General features: G+C 41.4%; 2 protein-coding genes across 4 annotated transcripts; both read right to left on the reverse strand.

Moving 5' to 3' along the window:
• Positions 1-4,727: 4,727 nt before the first annotated feature.
• smek1 (SMEK homolog 1, suppressor of mek1 (Dictyostelium)) lies at positions 4,728-16,438 on the reverse strand. Of its 3 annotated transcripts, XM_079362399.1 has the most exons (15): positions 15,299-16,436; positions 15,023-15,078; positions 14,612-14,710; positions 13,871-14,488; positions 12,855-12,932; positions 12,629-12,745; positions 10,052-10,168; positions 9,839-9,970; positions 9,349-9,451; positions 8,640-8,798; positions 8,366-8,535; positions 7,688-7,830; positions 7,088-7,278; positions 6,322-6,533; positions 4,728-5,979 (listed from the first exon to the last, which is right to left on the reverse strand). In XM_079362399.1, the coding sequence occupies exons 1-15, from the start codon at positions 15,438-15,440 to the stop codon at positions 5,854-5,856; spliced, it is 2,463 nt and encodes an 820-aa protein (XP_079218525.1). In that variant the 5' UTR covers positions 15,441-16,436; the 3' UTR covers positions 4,728-5,853. The 3 variants fall into 3 exon arrangements, with proteins under 3 accessions (XP_079218525.1, XP_079218523.1, XP_079218524.1); XM_079362397.1 differs by having other exon boundaries at positions 9,839-10,168; positions 15,299-16,438; XM_079362398.1 differs by having other exon boundaries at positions 7,688-7,827; positions 9,839-10,168; positions 15,299-16,437.
• Positions 16,439-16,640: 202 nt separating this feature from the next.
• Positions 16,641-19,439, reverse strand: LOC306835721 (enhancer of rudimentary homolog). Its single transcript, XM_079362429.1, has 4 exons — positions 19,280-19,439; positions 18,764-18,851; positions 17,460-17,580; positions 16,641-17,370 (listed from the first exon to the last, which is right to left on the reverse strand). The coding sequence occupies exons 1-4, from the start codon at positions 19,280-19,282 to the stop codon at positions 17,268-17,270; spliced, it is 315 nt and encodes a 104-aa protein (XP_079218555.1). The 5' UTR covers positions 19,283-19,439; the 3' UTR covers positions 16,641-17,267.
• Positions 19,440-19,568: the final 129 nt, after the last annotated feature.

Below are 19,568 nucleotides of genomic sequence, written 5' to 3' on the forward strand. Positions count from 1 at the left end.
AATAACGTCTGCCTCCCACTCCCAGCGAGCAGGGAGGGATGAAACAGAGTTAAAATTTAAATTAAGTGTATATGTATGTTCTCCTGTTCCACAAAGTAATGCAGACATGTTGATTAAAAAAGAAAAAAAAATTATTTTTTTTGTGTGTGTACACGTAAAAAAATAATATATTTTTTTTTATGTGTACACAAAAAAAAAATTGCGCGACCTCACCTGACCCAGAATAACGCCCCTGGGGGGCGGGGGAGGGTAAGGAAGATTTTGAAGAATCATATATATTGAAATTTGTTAAAAAAAATTCATGTATTGATTTTGTGAAAACCTTCAATAACAAATTGTGAAAATAATGTTAACAAAGGGAAAGTAATCATTAACATATTTGTTTCTAATAGTTTAATACTAGGTTTTGGTAGTGACAGATTTGGGGAGAGGAAAAACAGTCTGAAAATACAATAACACAATTTGTTTCAATAGTCTGTGTCCGCTGTGTGTTAGAGAATGAGCATTTGTTCGCCATTCATTCGAGACACAGGAGTAAGTTTAAAGAAAAGATGGGGTTTTATTTTTTCTAAAAATAGAAAACCAAGTTTAAAAACAAAATTATAAGAAATAGGCATATAAAAGATGTCCATTTAATATAACTTTAAATCAAGATAATGAAATCAATTAGGGTACCTGAAATCAGTGCAGAACCTTATGCCTCCATCCTTTGTTATGGGTAGAACTGGGTTACAACACTCGCTCTTTGAAAACCTCGAACCCCAGGGACAGCATTAGGTCAACCTCCCTCCTCAGTGAGGCCAGCAGCCGCTCAGGGATCTGTAACTTCATTTTTACACCTCTCATCTTTGCACCTCCTCTCACAACAATTTCATGTTCAACAACATTTATTCTCCCACCATTCTCGTGGAAAACTTACCTGAAGCAGTTTGCTGTTAGAGATCATGGTCTACCAGGTCACTAGGGAGTTAAGTATTGCTCATCCACTTCTTCATCCAGCACACTTCTATCACCAGGTAGAAACACCAGGAGTTTCTGTCCGGGGTCAAAGGTTCTCGGCCTGGCTGACTTGTCATAACAGGACTTGTTGCTGCTGGGCGTCCACCATGTGCGATTGGTTAGGCTCGTCCACTTAATTTCGAATTACATAAAGATTATATTTAATGCAACCAAAATAATCAGATACTATCTTAAACATTTTTGTTTGAAAGTTACTGAAATAACTGACACAAAATCAAGGAAGCATTTATATTGGAAACCTTTTATCAGATATATTAAGTTAAATGTACATGACTACAAAATCTTTTTTTAGTGTATCAGGTCATATTGTTGTTGGTTATGTTTAACATGATGTTTGTGTGCTGCGTGAAGACAGTAAAGGATTATTAAAATATGCGTACTGGCTGAGTGATCATAATTGTGCCCCCCACCACCAAGACTAAGGTCTGGCGACGGGTCTGTGTATCAGCGAGAGATCAAGTCAGTCACCCACCTAAAAGGGGAATTCAGGAAGAGATGGAGTCATGTTTTTCACTGTATCTCACCTCCGCCTTAATGTAAACCACATGTGACGGATGATGACTTTTCTCTCTTCTCTTTCATTTGCTACCGACGGATGCTGCTTCTGCTGCTGACCCGGGGCCTTCATGTCGGTCAGGGCTCCCTGTGGGCCTGCAGCCCGGTCCCTTACCTCAGGGACGGCCTGCTCCAGCAGGGTTTTTTTTTAGACGGTGATTAATCACTCACAGCGGCGGACGTGCTGTGCTGAACACAGTCATTCACCTCCATTAAAAGCCAGGGAGTCTCGGACGGACAGAGAGTACTTTGTGTCAGGGAAACACGGCTCATTGTCCGCCATGACGCCCGGCTCTGCGGGGAGACATGATGGTGGACTTGCTGCCCAATGTTTAGACAACCTCGGCATGTGTGTCTCATTTCCTATTTCATATCCTGGTTTGGTTAACAGGTTTACATTGGATTAATATGCTAGTCCATTGCTTTGTCACGCCACATCTACTTTGATCCATTAAAGTCACTTCTCAGAAAGTAATGCAATACTTTGTGGCTCATAGACTGTAAATACTGGCTATCTCAGCCGCGCCATTACCTTACTTATCCTGAAGTTTACTTTGCTCTCTATCGCCCCCTATCGGTTACCTTGTAAACACAAATCAAATGTTGCTAGAAAAGGAGTGCTATAATTATTTTAAACAAAGCTACTTATGAAGACACAACTAACATTCCTATGAAGTTTATTGCATTAAAGGCTCAATAATAGAGGCTTTGTTGATTTTGAAGCAACAAAAAGCAGGTCTAAAACGAAATAGCTAGACATAATTTACTTTAATTTATCAAAGATTTCATCATAAATACATCTTAAACATTTAAGATGTGCAGGACATCATTTTGATCTTAGTTTCACTACAATAAAATAACAGATAAAGAAAAAGTTGTGTCTGACAAGTAGGAATGTTAAAGAGATGAGGATCCAGTAGTGATGCATAATGTCACCATTTATATCTGTTAAACAGTGATTTAATAAAGTTGATGCAAACTTAAGACATGCAGCACACAGTGTTAGATATAAAAGTGAAACAGGAATGAATCTCTTTCTCAGTGATATCTCAGTAGTCATGAGAACATTGTGTCATCAGCAAATTTCTCTTCTCAACAACAACACAGAAACATGTTTGATCTTCACTGATTTCATTACTTTGCTAAGGAGTGTTTCATTCAAAGAATCAGAGCAGCTCTAACATTTGGCTGTCATTAAAATCTGCAATCTTGGTCAAAAGAGTGGTTGCATTTATCTGAATTGGCAAACGTTTTATTTGGAAAATCATCTTTTGCTAATGTAGAAAAGGGGTGAAATAATACAGGATTGTATTTGTTATGTCAGGTGTCGTGTTCTTTAAACCATTAGAAAAGATCTTGTGAATTTGGGACTTCTTCCTTAAGCCACTGGTTGTGGATAGAAGACTATGAAACATCTGGAGAGCTGACTCAGAGTTAGACATTATATTGTCACACTAAACATGTAACATGTGGTAATGCTTGTCCCATTGAAATATGTTTACAAAGTTGCCTGAACAGTACAATATAAAAGACGGCTCATTATCAATTCCTATACTTTAAAAGAGGGTCTTCTGATGTGATAAATCAAGTGAAAGGTGATAACTGGCAGCCTGGATACCAAGGAAGAGGAGCCAATCAAGAGAGCTGTCAAAGAGGCTTTTCATTGGCCCGGCAGGAAGCTGGACAGCAGTGTCTCCGACGAGGACACTACAGTCTGGCAGACACACAGGCGGGCAGAGCCGGGTGAGCGCCCTGACACTGGAAGTGGAGCCAACATTCTGGTGGAGCGGTGGCTGGCACCGGCAGCAGGCTGGCCTCTCCAGTGGCAAAGAAGGAAAACACACACACACACACACACACACACACTCCTGCTGAGGAACAGAGGCTGGCAGGGAGGAGCTCTCCTTAAAAAGCTGCCGTTGTCTGAAGATGGCTTTCATGTCAATGAGCGCTATAATAGGCGTCGTGTGACAGCTCTCGCTGCACGCTGAGCACTGAGTGATCCTGTTCGGTCAGGTTTTAATTAATAAGCAATGTTTGATGGCCACAAAGGACAAATAAAGTGACTACTTGGAGGCCTTGATGCTGTTTGTTTTGGAGTCAGGCTCAAACTCCCACTGGGGTAACAACATAAACTGGGAGGTGTTGACAGTTGTACTGAACTCTTTTCACTCATAAAAAAAAAGACTTACAAAGAAATAACACTTGATGGTCCTCAGGAGAGATGCAGCTTGTAGTTTTGATACTTATACGTCAACGTTACCCATTGTATGACTGAATCATAGTGACGATATGCGACTCGAGGTTTGTCAGTTAAATATGTGGTTAAAATTAATTATACATGTCAAAGCTATAAAAACAATAAGCAGATTTATTCATAATAATCTGGCTTTTTTTCTTCCAGGTTGTAAAGTGTCAACTTGAAAAATGTTTTAGTTATAGATGAATGAAAAAAGGGATCTTGACGTTAAACAAAGCGACTTTTTTTTTTTTTGCGAATCTGCCCACCGATCATAAACTTCCCCTTCGTCTTAAACAGTAAATAGTATTGAAAGTATTCCTATTCACAAGCTGCGTAACCAAATCCTCTCGATCAATAGGGCTAACACTCACAGGATATAGAATGACATCATTCTCATACAGTCAATATTTCACAGTACAGATGACCTGACCCAGCCAGTCAAAGCACTGCAGTATTTTTAAACAAAGGGCGCCACCTGGTGGATGATAAAGGCATCAGCAGCTGACAAAGTAAAAAAAAAAAAAAAAGTTTTTCAATAGAATTGCATGCGTTCGATTCTTTGTCTAACTTGTTGGCAGTGAAATAAACATTTGTTCATGTGATTGTAAGCACAAACTATTTTCCCATTACCTTCATATTTGTCTACTCGGTTTAACAAAAGTCATTTATTGATATTTAAATAAAAATTCCAAACAAACGTCGTGAAAGGAGTCTAGTTTTACAGCTTCACAGGAGCCCTGGAGGAGTAAATGGGAATGATGGGAGTTGGCTGAGTCATGTTTAATCTGCTCTGTCTTTGTTTGAAGTATAAAAGGTCACTCTTCTTGTAAAAATAAAACCCACATAGATAAATAACAGCACGATGCAGCAAAGAAACACGAGTGATTATGAAAAAGGGTAGTAGGACATCTTACAGCAAAGATCATTTTAATGGTCCCAAATATTCTGAACAACTAAGTGTACACTCATGTAAAAGGAAAAAAAAAACGAGAAGATATGACAAAATTCATCACATCTAGAATTCCACTCAATCTTTAATCAAGACGGGATTACAAATTCTCCAAAAAATCTGCAGTTTCAAAGGGCAAAAGGGTAAAACTAGCTCTCCTACTGAGGTCGTTAAAAACCTGTTCAAGTGTGACTGAAAACGTCCTGAACATTTAAAGGCAGGTCTCTTTTGTTGTCATTTACAAAAAACAGGAGAAAGATTGAGAGACAAATAGAGAACAAAAAGAAAGTAATGAAGAAACTGCTGGCTTTTTTTATTCTCTTCAGAGAAAGACCCTCCGATGAGGAAACGACGACACTGATGACATCATCAAACGACAACAAGGACAGCTCTTTGCCACATGCTGCCTCCCGTCTGGTCCTATATACTAAATTAAAAAGAATTGAGGGACGAAAAACAATCAACAAAGAGAGGGAGGGAGAGCAGAGGAGAAAAAAAAAAAAAAAAAAAAAAAAAAAAAAGGAGAAAAGAAACGAGGAGGAAGGTGAACTCCGAGGAGGGTGTTGGAGGGGGAGGGTGTTGGAGGGGGAGGGGGGGTGCGAGTGGTGGTTCTGGGTCTGAATTGGCCGACCCGTTTGGGCCTGCTGTGATGTCCTTCCCTGAGTGGGGGGGCAAGGGGCAATGGGTTATGGTCCGAGCTCGCGAGCTCACTTGGAATTCAGTCTGCATTGTGTTTATGTTTGTGGTGTTTTTTTTCTCCAGTTGCTAAGTTACCATCCTGTCTCATACCCAGTCTGCTGACGATGTTTCGAGTGTGATCTTTTCTCCCCCGACTTTCACGTGTCCGTCTCACCCTTCAGACGATTTGTCGGCCCTGGTTTCCTGATTGGCACTTGTATAAAGTGGGCTAGTCCGAGGAGGCTTCGTATCCGTTCATAGTCTGCTCCTCTTTTGGCCACCAGCTGAGGAGGAGCGGTGGCTTTCATTCATTCATTCAATTTGTTTACAAGTTCGTACATCATTCCTGTGCTGAGTCTATGAGCTGAAACTGTCTGAACAAAGCACAAGCTGAGACAGTGACGCTTCTTTAGGAGCTCAGTTTGGACTTCTTGGAAGGTGGCAGAGGGTCCTCTTTAGTCTCTCCATCCTCCTCATCTTCCTCCTCGTCCTCGTCATCATCATCGGGGTAGTCCACTAGTCCAACTAAACCTCCCTGAAAAAGACAGGACACACGCATCAACAATATTATCCTCATGTCTGAGATGAGATACTACAAACTCATCGAGGTAAGTCGTTACAATCGTACAAATCTTCCCTTGCTGTTTACTTTAAGCCAACAAGTACAACAAACAAAACATGGATAGTAGGAGTTGTGTGAAAATTCTAAGTTGAAAAGTTTAAGTGTGAAGATTCCTTTCCCTTCCCTTCCAGTGAAGTAGAGTTTGATACAGAGCAGACAAAGGAAAAACAAACGACCTTCTGAAACTCTGTCTGAAAAACACTGAGTGTCTGACTGCAGAGCGGACACTTTGAACACCAACATGCTGACAGGTACCTTTGTGGTTACAGTTGCAGTGGAGGGTGAGCTCCGCGCCCCTGAGCCTGGAGAACCTGGGGATCCTGGCGAGCCTGGGTTCAAAGAGGCAGACGACGGGGGGCTGGACAGGCTGCTTTTAGTGGAGCCAGAGAAGGCGAGCTTGAAGCTGGGGTTCTGCCTGCCTGATAAGCTCGACTTCCCAAGTACCTCTTTGTCATCCGTGTCTTTCACTGAGGGGGGGAGAGAGAGAGGTGGTCAAAATTCAAAGTCTTCCTTTTACACTTCATTGGCTGATGATGTCATCTAAATGTAACATTTTTATTGTAACTGTTTTAGACTCATCCAGTGAATGTGTTTTTGGAAAAGGCCGTGCACTACAGACAACACTTTGGAGGAGTTGTTGGCAGAGCAGGGACTACAAACAGTAAGATAAATTGTAGCTTATTTTAAACATTGTTAGTGAGACACTCAGTTAGGGCTGAACTGCAGTCACCGAGCAGTCACTGAACTGAACACGGCAGCTTCAGCTCCAGGCAGGGTGGATATACGTAATGTAAAATGTGATTTAGCAGTAATAATAACATTTAATGTGCAATGCTGTTGTGATGCAATAAGACGTCATGTGCTTGAATAATCATGATGCAATGGCATTTCATGTTCAATCATGATTCTAAGTCCTCAATCACAAAAGCCCTTAACCTGCAGTACAATCTAACACATCCTGTCCTTTCATATCACTTTACATGTTTTCTATGTGGGGAAAACTCGGCCTCTCCAAACATACACTTCTTTCTTTCCATGAACTTGCTGATAGGTTCCATGAGGTCTTCCTCTGCTTTCATCTTGTCAGATGGAGGAACCACCGCCTCACCGTCCTCCATGTCGTCCTCGTCCGTGTTGAACCACATCTCCTCTTCGTCCTCCAGTGTCCGAGCGTCGCGACGGAAGCGGTGATTCCTCAGGATGGAGCGCATGCTGGATGAGATAACGCGCCACTTTTAGTGATCCAAAAACGGAAAATGCACACCAGATTGCTGTGTACAACTCATTACATTGGTCAACCAGCTTCACGTCATGTGCCAAATGCAGACCGACACAGTCTGCTCTACAATATAGAATGAAACTGTTGGTATTGCTATTGTGAACCAGAAGCACAAGAAAACATAAACTACTAAAGTACACGAAAACAGAAAATAAAAAGGTGAACTGCTCATAACTGTGTTTTAGACTCATACTGCACATGACACCATATCTGGTTCACTTTAACCGCTCACTGATGCCATGTTGACTTTAAGACAAACACGCCAACAGGGATTGAGTAGCTCAAGACATGCTCACTGGCAGCCTTAGAGTCGCAGTCACTGTGCAGTGTTGGTTTTCTTACCTATCCAGTTTGGGGTTGTCTTGCCTTTCTCGCTGCTGCTCATACCGCAGCTTGAGGCCCTTGAATGTTTGGACGTAGTCCACGTCCTCCAGGGCCTTCCAGTAATTCTCTACTATATGAGCTGTGAGAGACTTCACATCCTCCTGGGAGCAATGGCAGGGGGAGGGAGAGGAGGGTAGAGCCCCAGTGAGGAGGAGAATGATGCGAATGTGTGAAGAGGCCGTGGTGTGCCGTTAAGAGTTTGGAAAAGAGACGAAGGAGGAGGCAGTGTGGAGGAAAAAGAGTAAAGGAGAGATAGAGAGGGAGAACAAACCAAAACTGTTAAAATTAATCTGTAATGCACTTTATGTACTCCAGGTGTAAACATTCGGTATATGTTGTTGTACGCTCTAACAGCTGGCTGGATGGTAATCAATTTGTCTCATCAACTTGCTTAAAAAGTGAAGAAAAAAACCGACAGACAACTCAGCTGAACAAACGAGTAAGTTAATCAATGCATGTACTGCATTAAACCGTGCATCTTATGGCATGGAAAGTGGTTTTAAATAGTTTTTATATTGTACAATGTTTGATGAGCTACTCCACTCTGAGGAGACGAGAAACAGACCGAGAAAGACGAATCCAACAGCATCTCTTTCAATTTCCTAACCAAGGGAGGCGAAACGAAGCAACACTCACCACACGGACATACTCAAACATCTCGATGATGGCTGAGTTCATGAGATTGTAGCGTGAGCCGTTGTTGAGGAAGGCCTTGATTACAGGCTCAAAGAGGAAATTTCTCATGATGTAACGATTGTAGAATTCATCCTTCAGACCAATGATCCTCCGCATGAAGCGCAGGGCGCCTGAGGACAGACGGAACGAAGACCGAATCAAAAAGGCTCAAGTAAGTGACAGGATTTTAAAAAACCGACCCGTGCGGGGGGGTTCAAGAAGGCGCGAGACTCACATAGTGCCAGGAAGGCGTGCTGCGAGGCCGTGAGCACCAGCACCCTCCTCAGGATGTCCTTGTTGATGATGTAGTTCTTGATGTGGTAGGTGTGATGCTCCACACAGAACGTCAGCAGCTCCAAAATCAGGGCCAGCAACTGGGATGTTTGAAAATCATCTAATAGAAGGAAGCAAACGGTCAAAGTGTGAGCAGGCTCTGAGATAAACACTCGAGTTTGAAGGAGAAGGATTGTGATCTCTTGACTGGCAGAGGGGGTTCGAGACACATCAGAGAGCATGTCTGATGAGAGCAAAAAAAGTCACAAAGGATCCTAATGTTTGTGTTTGTTTACTCTTTAGACAAGTACACACTCTTAACTCGCCGGTATTCAATAAGAGGAAACATGAACTTCATTGTCCCACTGGGAGGTTTGCCTTGGACTTCACCGTGCTCAAAGATCATTTGTTCGTCAGTTAAAAATTCATTCAACTCCACAGAGAAAATGACTGGAACCATAAATATGTCAGAATTAAGAACAGTGATGAACGAACGCACGCACACACACACACACACACACACACACACACACACACACACACACACACACACACACACACACACACACACACACACACACACACACACACACACACACACACACACACACACACACACACACACACACACACACACACACACACACACACACACACACACACACACACACCTTTGCTGGGCTTCTCCTCCGTGGTGTTGGCCAGCAGTGGAGCAGACAGGACGTGCATACAGTGCTTGTAGAAGAAGCTCAGGAACTCGGTCTTTTCTGTTTTCTACAAAAGAAAATTTGACAAAATATTGGAATATGAGTTCCAAGCCTACTTACTCTACAGATCTATGATGGAGGCTCAGAAGTCAGGCCCAGACATGCCACAAACTGCTCGATTGATAAAGCCGGATAATCCAGCTTTTATTTATTTGTCTGATTTGACTTGTGTCTGAACTCTCTTGTGTCGGCCACTGTCAGATTTCGATCCGTTTTTCTCGTGTTTTTTGAAAGCAAATTTGACACGTGCATAACAATTCACAACATCCCTTTACTACTGTCCTACGAGTGTGGCCTTACGCTTGGCTACAGAAGTTTTAGATCAGCATCAAAGTGCTTCTGACTAACAAACACTCCGGTGTAGTGTACGGTATGGAGCAACTCACAAACATACATTTGCAGTAGCCAGCATGTTCTCAGGGTCCACCAGAGTCCGCAGCAGACCCATCAGCTGCACCGCTCCACCCAGCTCTGGGTCTGTGTCACAGATCATGTGCTCTATGATCAGGTTGATCAGGAGGATGTCCTGCAAGGCCAATAAATCGAGATTAACAAGAAAACACTCGTCGGTATCACATATGGAAATACTGCTGCTGTATTTACTTACATCATCATTCTGCTGAGACTCTTGCATGACGAACTCTCGTACCATGGAGGGGTTGTACTCCACCAGATAAGAGAAGATATCTGTGGCTGCCCCACGCACCTGAACATCATCCATTCCCTGTTTCATGAAAGAGATCAACAGTTTGTCAGTGGACGGTGAATTAACCTTCAGGGATCAAGAAAGTCAGTCGGGAGAATTTTTTTTTTTAAAAAGGACCGGAACACTTCTACAGATGTTTATTTTATTTTTAGTCTGCGTGTGTACTGATTGATTGTCAAACCTTAAATCATGAATTTTACACCCATGATGAAGTCTTGAGCTGTGTGGGTTTAAAGGAAAGAGGCTGCAAATCTTTTCTTAGAACAAAATCTATTTGTCTGTCTTGTCTGTCCTCTTGTATCAGATCAATTCACCTGGAGTCACTGGTTGAGGGTAAAAGCAAAGTAACCTCTCAACAAACACAGGAAACGAGTGTCTACAATAGAGGGGTTACGGTGTGTTTAGAGAAAGATAGATTAGATAGATACTTTATTGTTGATGATGAGGAGTCCAGCTGGGACAAACCTGATTGTGACACAAGCTGCACACAGGACACTTAGGTTTGATTTCTGTTAATCATCGTCTCACCAATAAGGACAAAAAGTAATCCTGTAAAGAGAAGTGGCTTAAGAAGATCCCGACGTTCAGGATGAGTTCCACACAAACACACAGCCAACCTTTTCTTCTTGTTGTGTGTTGTTCAGTTTTACATGCACATGTACCTGCAGCAACGGATCAAAAGTGTGACTTCGTAAGCCCTCAATACAGATCTAAAAATCACAGCGTGTTGATAAGCAGATATTACAACCAGGTATGATGTGAGGATTCTGCTAAAACGAGAAGCTTCTCCTTGCAGCTGCCACACAGCCAAAAGACAGTTTACAAAAGTCCCTTTTGTTGCATTCAGATTTCAGTATTTTCACAACTAAACCGCGACATATTGTGCACTGGATGGTGGGATTCACGCACAAAATATTTTATTAACTCAAGTTTCGGTGGCGCTCGTGATGCGAGAGAATCGCACATAAACTCACAATGATATTTACAACGTCACACAGCCAACGTTTGTATTGTTGAGTACAGACAGACTGCATCAGAATAAGAGACATCAGTCTCAGTCACCTTCTCGCTCTCTAAATGCATACACATATATATATATATATATATATATATATATATATATATATATATATATATATATATATATATATATATATATATATAAAGGTACACACATAAAGGGCTTTCACACTTGCAGAAGACTCCTGATATTTGTTGGAGAAGCTGCATGTGTGAACACAAAACAGCCACACTTTTTACTCAGAGCTCACCCGGTGTTTCTCCTGACAGACCTCTTGTATTTTTTATGCAGCAAGTCCGAGCGAGCTGATGCGAGGATGCATGCCTTAAACGATCCAAAACTGCAAGTTTATTAAGTTTGGTTCATTGTTTCGTTTGTCAGGGACAATGTGCCAAATATACATCTCCGTTAATAAGAGGAGATGAAATGCAGCAGATTTAGTGGATCAAATCGATTACTTCTGCAGACCCTGAACCGGTATGCACACACATGACACAGCAAATAAGAAACACACTTTGTGTCTGTGTGCTGTGAAATCCATTGTCTTGCAGTGATCGTTATTAAAACAATTACCGTAAAATCCAGAATCTAAGCTGGACTGGTATATAGGACACAACCTGTTTTTGAAGGTCTCTCAGAGTCTAAGTCTGGCTGTCTTACTTCGTGACGAGTTCAGCACAGTCTACAACATGCAGCTTTTCTGTACAGTTGTGTCGCTCTTTCTGTTTGTTTTCACTTTGTGGCGTTACAGTACGGTAGTTCCGCTCTCAGCCTGCAGAGAAAGTGCTGAAGCTCAGACCCCTAACATGCGAGCTCTCTGCCCGACGCAGCTGGTCACTCTTTAACAGTATCGCAGAGTTTTCTGTAAATGCACAATCAGCTTTGGATCCACAATGAATGGTGATGTATTTTTAATGGCATCAGGTCATGTGCAGTGATGTGTGTCAGCATTTTATACTGGTATCTTGGTCGCTCAGTGTATAAGTAACAAACCAACACAGAAACAATTAATATTTTCTTCTGATGGGCTTGTCGTACATATAGGGTTAATTAAGGGTTGATTTTAGCCCGGTTCATAAACACACAACTTCTTAACTGTCTGTTTGAAGATCAGTAAATATGTCCAACAGGGATAATCTCCTGCTGGGAGGTGATCGTGTGAAAAACAACTTTGGAAGATTACAGCGGCTTGAATTTTTCGGGAGTGCATATTAGAAACCATCTCATGTCACCTCTATAAGTTAGCTAGCAAGCTTTGATCCAGCCCATTTCAACATTGGATTACTATTTTTAACTGAGGGGATTTGCAATCAAGCTTGGATGCACTTTGAGTGGAGGAGGAGGAGGAGGAGGCAGCAGCTGTACTTGATGGGAGTTTTTTCAACCCATCAAATCCTGAGCAAAATTCCCCAATGGCCATTCCTATTGATGCTTAATGCTTAGGTTAATCCACTCACCAGTATGACCTCTAGTGCAGGTAGAATGCCCATGTTCGACAACGTCTTGAAGAAGGCGTCTCTGTTTTGAGGTTGTAACGTTTGGGAGAATGCGCAGAACTCTTTTAGGAAGTTCACCTGAACGAAAAAGAAAAAAAAAAAAAGAAAAAAAAAAGCTGTCAGACATGAAACAAGGAGAAAATAAATCAATGAATGGATTAGAGATCTTCACTGATCTAAGGCATACCAGCTCGTGTCTTTTATCGTCGTCTGTGGCCTCATCAGTTAGCTGTGCAAAGAGGTCTGTCAGGAACTTCTCGTCATCCTGACGTCACAGGGGAAGTGCAGAATAAGAGTGAATGAGTTTCACATTAAGGGTTAACAGATCTGGATACAGAAAAATAAACCTTTACCTCTACACTTAACCTGACGCCTAAAGGAAGATACAAATAACTGGCATTCAAAAAGTGACTGATTTACTTACACAATTCAATATTTGTCAGATCAACATCGTCTTAGTTTAAAATCATTGATACACAACACATAGTTTTAGGCCTTTAAATGTAGTGCAGTTAATTTGAAGGAAACTCATGTCTTAAGTCAAAATGTCGGTGATTATTCGGACTGGTTATGCACTTTTCACGTACTCTTTGCATTGACAAACCAGTATGATTTGGTAAACCGTCTGATAAAGCAGGTGACTGCTTTGAATGATCAAAACATTTGATCTCTTCACTCTCACTAAAAAAAAACTAAAAAAAGAAGAAAAAAAACTGCCACATGGGAAATGAGGAGGAGGACAAGTTTCATATCGGGGTTGGACTTCAGAATTTCACATGGCACAGTGATCCATGGAGTCAACAGAGTCCTAGTTTCAGTTTATCTCTCGCGCAGCGTAACTGATTTACACAACACTTCTCTATCTCTATGGAGACAGCCATACATAAACAGTGCTGAGTTGACACAGTACAAAAACACAAAGATCACATGACCATAAAAGACGAGCAGATAAAACTCAGACTGGGAAGAGCACAATCAGCCAAAACTGAAACCTTTGTACAATACTACAATTACCGTAATTTCAACTGATTACTGCTTTGACACTATTCAAGGATTATTCACATCTGGTTTTATTTTGAAGACGTTCTTGCTATCAACATTTAATCCTTTTTTTTCTTCTACTATTTGTTTGAACAAAAAGCCAAATTTTAAAGAGAAACGTGGTGAACAAATCTTGCAAAAACAACTTGTGTCTTGTCTCACCTGGAGCATGCCCACAATCTCCACCTTGTTAAAGAAGATGAAGGAGTGCAGGGTGGACAGCATGTTTTCCTCAAAAACAGAGGGTGTGGGCAGCACCATATCCTGAATATACTGCACACGATACGTCTGGTGTATTTTCTGACGCAGTTCAGGATCCGAGATGGGGATCACCTCTTTGAAGCGGGCCGTCTTGGTTAGAAACTCCCGGTGCCGCCTCGGCTGTGGGAGTGCTGGGTCAAACTCCAGACAACCAATGACGTCCATAATGCACTCTTCAGAGAACATAACCTCAAAGAGTGCAGTGCGATTGAGCAGGAAGATGCCTTTAATTATTTCGTACAGGTGGTGCAGTCCCTCGCTGTTCTCCAAATCCTCACACACGTGAAACAGTTCCAGGAGCTTGCGAATGTAGCCCTCGTTCTCCACGGCGAGGGCCAGCTTCTCGCGCCGCAGTGGTGATGGGAGTGATGAGGCCACCATTTCAGCCAAATCCTCCAAGCGGTTCAGTTCACATGGCGGTAATTCCAGACCAGGGGACGACATGTCATTAAAGCCCTCCTCCTCAGACTCATCGACCACATCCTGGGTGATGTCCACTGATGGGTCCTTTCCCTGCACCTTTACATTCAGACACACATACAATGTGAACAGTTAAATAAGCTATCACAAGTACCACCCAAACAAACGCACACACAGATGGAGCAGACAAACACACGCCCACACAAAGATATGTACAGTTACCTGGCATATTTTCTCCCAGATTTCATCACAGCCAGCCTTCTCCTGGAAGCTGAGAGCCAGATCATAATTTTCAGCTTCGGACCACACTATCAATGTATCCTATACAAAAGAAAAACAAAAGGCAATTTAATCATCACACAGCAATAAAAAAAAGAAAAAAATGCTGCTGCTTGTTTTCACTTGTGATCTATCTGCTTAATTACTGCCATATTATTTCTATTTGTAACTTTTTAGCATCGTCTGAATTTGTTTGGATTTTTCACGGCGCCTTTTGTAAGACCTGTCCAGGGACAGCAGATGAAAATAAGCATTTTGGCTAACTTTGGCAATGTGCATTGTCCCTGTAAAATAAAATAAATAAATAAAAAAGGAAAATCTTTTAAAGTGGATTGCGAAATGATACAAACTGACCTGCTGTTTCTGGTAGGCTGTGCTTGGATTGATTTTTGACTCCAGCAGTAGGGAACCTGTAAGAATAAAAAAAAAAACAAGGGTGGCTCATTATTCACTTTTGAAAAAAATACTTTTAACAGGTTATTCTCAACACACATGTAACATGTCTGGTTCCAGCTTGAGTGAGTGCTATGTTATAGATAAAACAGGGATGTTATTGGGCAGCTAATAACAGTGATCATGTTAACACTCCCAAAGTTTGCTCCAGATCTGAAGATGCCAGTCTCTCCTTACCATCACTCTCTGCTCGCACCAGGAGGGACGTGCCTTTCAAACGCTCCACATAGCCCCAGGAGACGTGCCCGGTCCCACGGTCATCCCACTGCCTGTCCTCATTGAGGGTATAGACTTTGACTCGTCGGCGAGTGTCCGTCATCCTGGTAGGTAGTTTGCGACCTGTTTCCCCCCTCCTCCTCCCAACCGTTTCAGCGTTTATTGGGTGTCTCCTTCACCCAGTGACTTCTCTTAAATCCACTTTCAGGTTTGTTTTTTCTATACCTGTTCACTTCTATAATGCAACACTAGTTTAAGTAGAAGCAGAAGGGTCAAACTGGTTGGCTGCTCTTTTTACGGAGCCTGTCTGGTACACCTGGACAAGAATCCAGAAAGATCCTCTATGAGACCTGCAATGACAACTACAATATCTGTTGGATTTGACCGATTGCTCTCAAAACTTAGTGAGGAAGAAGGATACACAAACTCATGATAGCAAGCGAAGGGTACTGCTGATGTTACGTGTTTACCTTCTAACCGAGGGGGTGATCGACGCCGCAAAGTCCCAACACAAAGACGTGTTTTCGTAAGCAAGCTTTAAAGATGTGTCCTGTGGTTCACAAAAAAACACTGCCTGCTTGGTAGTACAGTCTGTACGCTCGCGGCTCAACGTTAGCTAGCAACCCGAGTTTTAACTAACGAGCTAGTATGCTAACTCCCTAACGCTCCACATTCATTCTCGGTTTTAGTTAACCTCGCAAAGCAAACCGACCCGACCTGTACAGCGATAACATAATGTCACATTTGTTGGACCTCACACGCCGTGTTTACTCTTGACCGAGTTTGTCTTATTGTGCCTGTATAATACGCCAGTTAGCTAACGTTAGCTGCTATTTCTTCCCCAAAGTGTTCCGCCATGTTCTGGCTCGGGGCCGCGGAGAGACCTCTCTCTCCTCACTGGTATTCGTACATATCTATAAAAAAATATATGCAAACCTACAAACTGTACTCGGATAATTTCTCCAAGGTAGCGCTTTACATTATATTGCTATTTGCCATTCATTTACGAAGCCTTGCTCAGATAATTGCTAACTCCCCCCCCCTGTGAGTATTCAACCATCTTGGGTCCCTTCTGAGTCAGTACGGGGTTTCCAGCACAGCAACAACAGGGCAGCCCGCCACATTTAAAGAGACAGTACTCAATTTTCTGATATAACAGAAGCGAGTCCAACCATTTGACCCTTATTCGTTTACACAGACTTGCACATCCTTCAAAAACAGAAGTTTCAAGCGATTGAGAGAAAATGTATTCCTGTTTTTTTTTTCTTTTACAAATGGTTATGAAAGTAAATGTGGAGGCCAGTCAGAAAACAATAGTTTATTTTGCTTTAGACAATGAAAACAGTAACTGGAGATACTGGTTGAAATGAGATACAAAAACACCCATCATTATGGTAGGTTCTAGTAACTCTGTGTAAATACCACGTAAAATATTAGAAATAGTGTTCTGGGTTCAGTGACATGAATGATGTCGATGTCAGGCTGCAGCGTTATCTCTTTTCAAAAATAAATCTGCATTCAAATCCACAGCATGTTCAAATTCAACTTCTGCAAAAAAAGCTTTATCAAAACAAAAAAAGTCACATAGAAAAAGAACAAATCCCAGAATTGAAAAAACAAAAACTGTTTCTTTCTTTCCTGGTGGGCTTTAAACGAAGCCATGATCCCTCTCAATCAATAAGTTAGTCCTTTTTGCCATTATCCTTATTCTAAACCAATGGTAACACATTTTTCTATATAAAAAGGCAGAAACTTTAGATTTTTACCCAATTTTCAACCCCTTCCTCTTTCAAAGTACAATATATTGTGAACTCTTTCCCTGTCAAACTGACATGTTGTCCTTTAACACAGATCTTCAAGACGCTGTGGAAATGTTATGCACCTTGAATTCCTTCCAAGTGTGTGGCAAGACAACTCCTCGCCGACGCCTTCACTTCGACGCCTGCTGTGCCTGACGCCGCAGCAGGACATATATCTTCTCCTTGATCCAGTCTTTGTTGTATGGTTGGTATGTTTGTGTGTCAGCTCTGTAGCTGTTGAGGGGGAAGGAAATTATATCTTTTATTATTTGTTTGTTTTTTTCCATTTAAATCCACATGTTTAAAAGCAATATTTTACTTACACAAGACAGCTTAGATCTGCCAAGTCATCAATAAAGTCGAACAACTGGCTAATGTCGTAAGTGATGGAGGGACTGTTCGGATTCATCCTCTTAAGATGCTCTTCATACATTTTGCAAACGCCTGAAAGAGAGATGACCAAATGTTAAATAAAAGCAAAACCAGTTACAAAAGTCTGCACGAAAAAATTCTATAATCAACTAATTGTTTTATGACGTTAGTGTATAGATGATAACTGGTGTTGCAGTGATAGTTGAACAGACTACCATTTTATAAATAACTGTTTCACTCCTTTTTCTTGTGAATGAAGTGCGTCTCAACATGCAGCTAAATAATATAATGAACTTTCAGGAACAAAAAAAAAGTACAATATAAAGGGTAACAACATATTTACACTTATCACTCCCAGTGTTTTATACACAAAGAGAAGATAAGAGGATGGACACAGGTAATACAGCTAACATGGGGATCAAGCTTGATGGAACCTTGACGCTGGGTATTGTGAGTCAATATTGCTATTTGCCATTACAGACGGCATGGAGGGATTCATGAATTATAGATTCAGTTGTTTACTGACAAGTGTAAGTCAGCCTTGTGCCGATGCACTTCTTGCGAGGTTGAGTCCACGCCTATGTAACATCACTGAAACGTCAAATGAAAGTGCGCATCGAGGCTTGCTTCATTTAGGGGAGGAGCCGAAATTGATGACGTTGGAAGCCTCGCTGCCCAGCTGTACCACGCGACTGCTTCAGGAAGTGGTTCAGATTTTGCAGCGAGGTTTGACAGCAGTATAAACAGGCTCAGGCTCCATTCAAAAATGTGGGTTTTTGAGAGACAGTTTTGATAGAAGAGTTTGGATAGCATTTATATAGTTTGCAGAGTTTAAAGATAGAGATAGTTTTCAAGATTTAGGGGAGTGGAGAGAAAGCTAGGTAAGAGGATGGAGCCAGTTAAGAAGAGGACAACTTCCCCTGTGTGGGAACATTTGGATTCAATTTCTCCTCAGAAGGCAAGCTAAATATAACAGTATATCAGACACATTAGGTTTGCTTATCAAGAACTGCATTTTCCATATGCTGTTTGTGATTTTATTCAAAGGTGAGGTGGTTATGGTGTTCCAAGATACAGCTGCCTGTGATTATACACCTGGCCAGTAGGTGGTTTAGTGTGCACATGGAGCTTTGGCTCAAGCGGTTCAATGAGGCCTCAGCTCACCATCACTAGGAGCTACACCAATTAGACTTAAACTCTGACAAGAAAAAAAAAAGTGTTGTGATTGAGGGAAAAGTATAGTGAACCAGCTTACCTTCCATACATTCATTCACTGACTCATAGTCAGCATATGTGCGGCCCTCAGGTCTCTTGGTTGGTTGGACCAACAGAATTGTGTGCGACTGTAAAAAGGATCAGATACATTTAATTCACATTATACTGTCAGCTCTCTTCATCACAACGTGTACTGTGTTGTGTTTGTATCTTGCATTTAGTAAAAGCATTGTGTTATATTAAGAGTCTCCTACACTGGTTTCATTCAGAGATAAACGATGCTAAGATGATAGCCGGTCTACATCATGAATAAATATAAAGACCAGTCAATAGTCGACCATATTACGTTTGACAGGCGGTGATGAGCTGTTCAAGTGTTTAAGTTTAACCAGGTTTTTATTGCAAGAAGGAAATAGGACCTAAACATATCTGACTGAGTAAGGAAAGTAGTGTTAGCTAGCTAGCTTAGTTACGGGTTTTCACGGGAGCTCATTTAGATAAGCATGCAAGCTTTTACTTTAAAACATGTAAAAAAAACAAAAAACAATCATCTTACCATGTTTTTGTTCTTAACGCAGACTTTTTCCTACTTCTTAGGGATGAAAAAAAGTTACAAATCGATGTATGTTAGTACTAAATGCCCCGTAAGACTTCTGCTAGCTGAAGGATCAAAGCTTCAGAGAGGAACTGAAATAAGTTTTTTTCCGGTGTTAAATGATGTTCCTTCAAAATAAAGTTGTTGTGTCTTGTTTTTTTTGTTTTCAAAATAAAAGTCTTGCATATATTTCATGGTCAATAAAACATGTTTGTCCTTTGTTTGAATGTGTATTATCTATATTCTTTAA

This window comes from Symphodus melops (genome assembly GCF_947650265.1).
Source record: "Symphodus melops genome assembly, chromosome: 1".
In the NCBI taxonomy this organism is placed as follows: Eukaryota; Metazoa; Chordata; class Actinopteri; order Labriformes; family Labridae; genus Symphodus; species Symphodus melops.

Excerpts from the sequence above, each read along its gene's own strand:
- smek1 (XM_079362397.1), bottom strand. The coding sequence starts at position 15,440 with ATGACGGACACTCGCCGACGAGTCAAAGTCTATACCCTCAATGAGGAC. Across the intron at positions 8,536-8,639 it reads GCACGCCTTCCTGGCACTAT|GCGCCCTGCGCTTCATGCGG; the intron begins GTGAGTCTCGCG and ends GTCTGTCCTCAG. Across the intron at positions 5,980-6,321 it reads CTGCAACTGTAACCACAAAG|GGAGGTTTAGTTGGACTAGT; the intron begins GTACCTGTCAGC and ends TGTCTTTTTCAG.
- LOC306835721 (XM_079362429.1), bottom strand. Across the intron at positions 17,581-18,763 it reads AGTGAATGAATGTATGGAAG|GCGTTTGCAAAATGTATGAA; the intron begins GTAAGCTGGTTC and ends TCTCTCTTTCAG. Across the intron at positions 17,371-17,459 it reads GCAGATCTAAGCTGTCTTGT|CTACAGAGCTGACACACAAA; the intron begins GTAAGTAAAATA and ends CCCCCTCAACAG.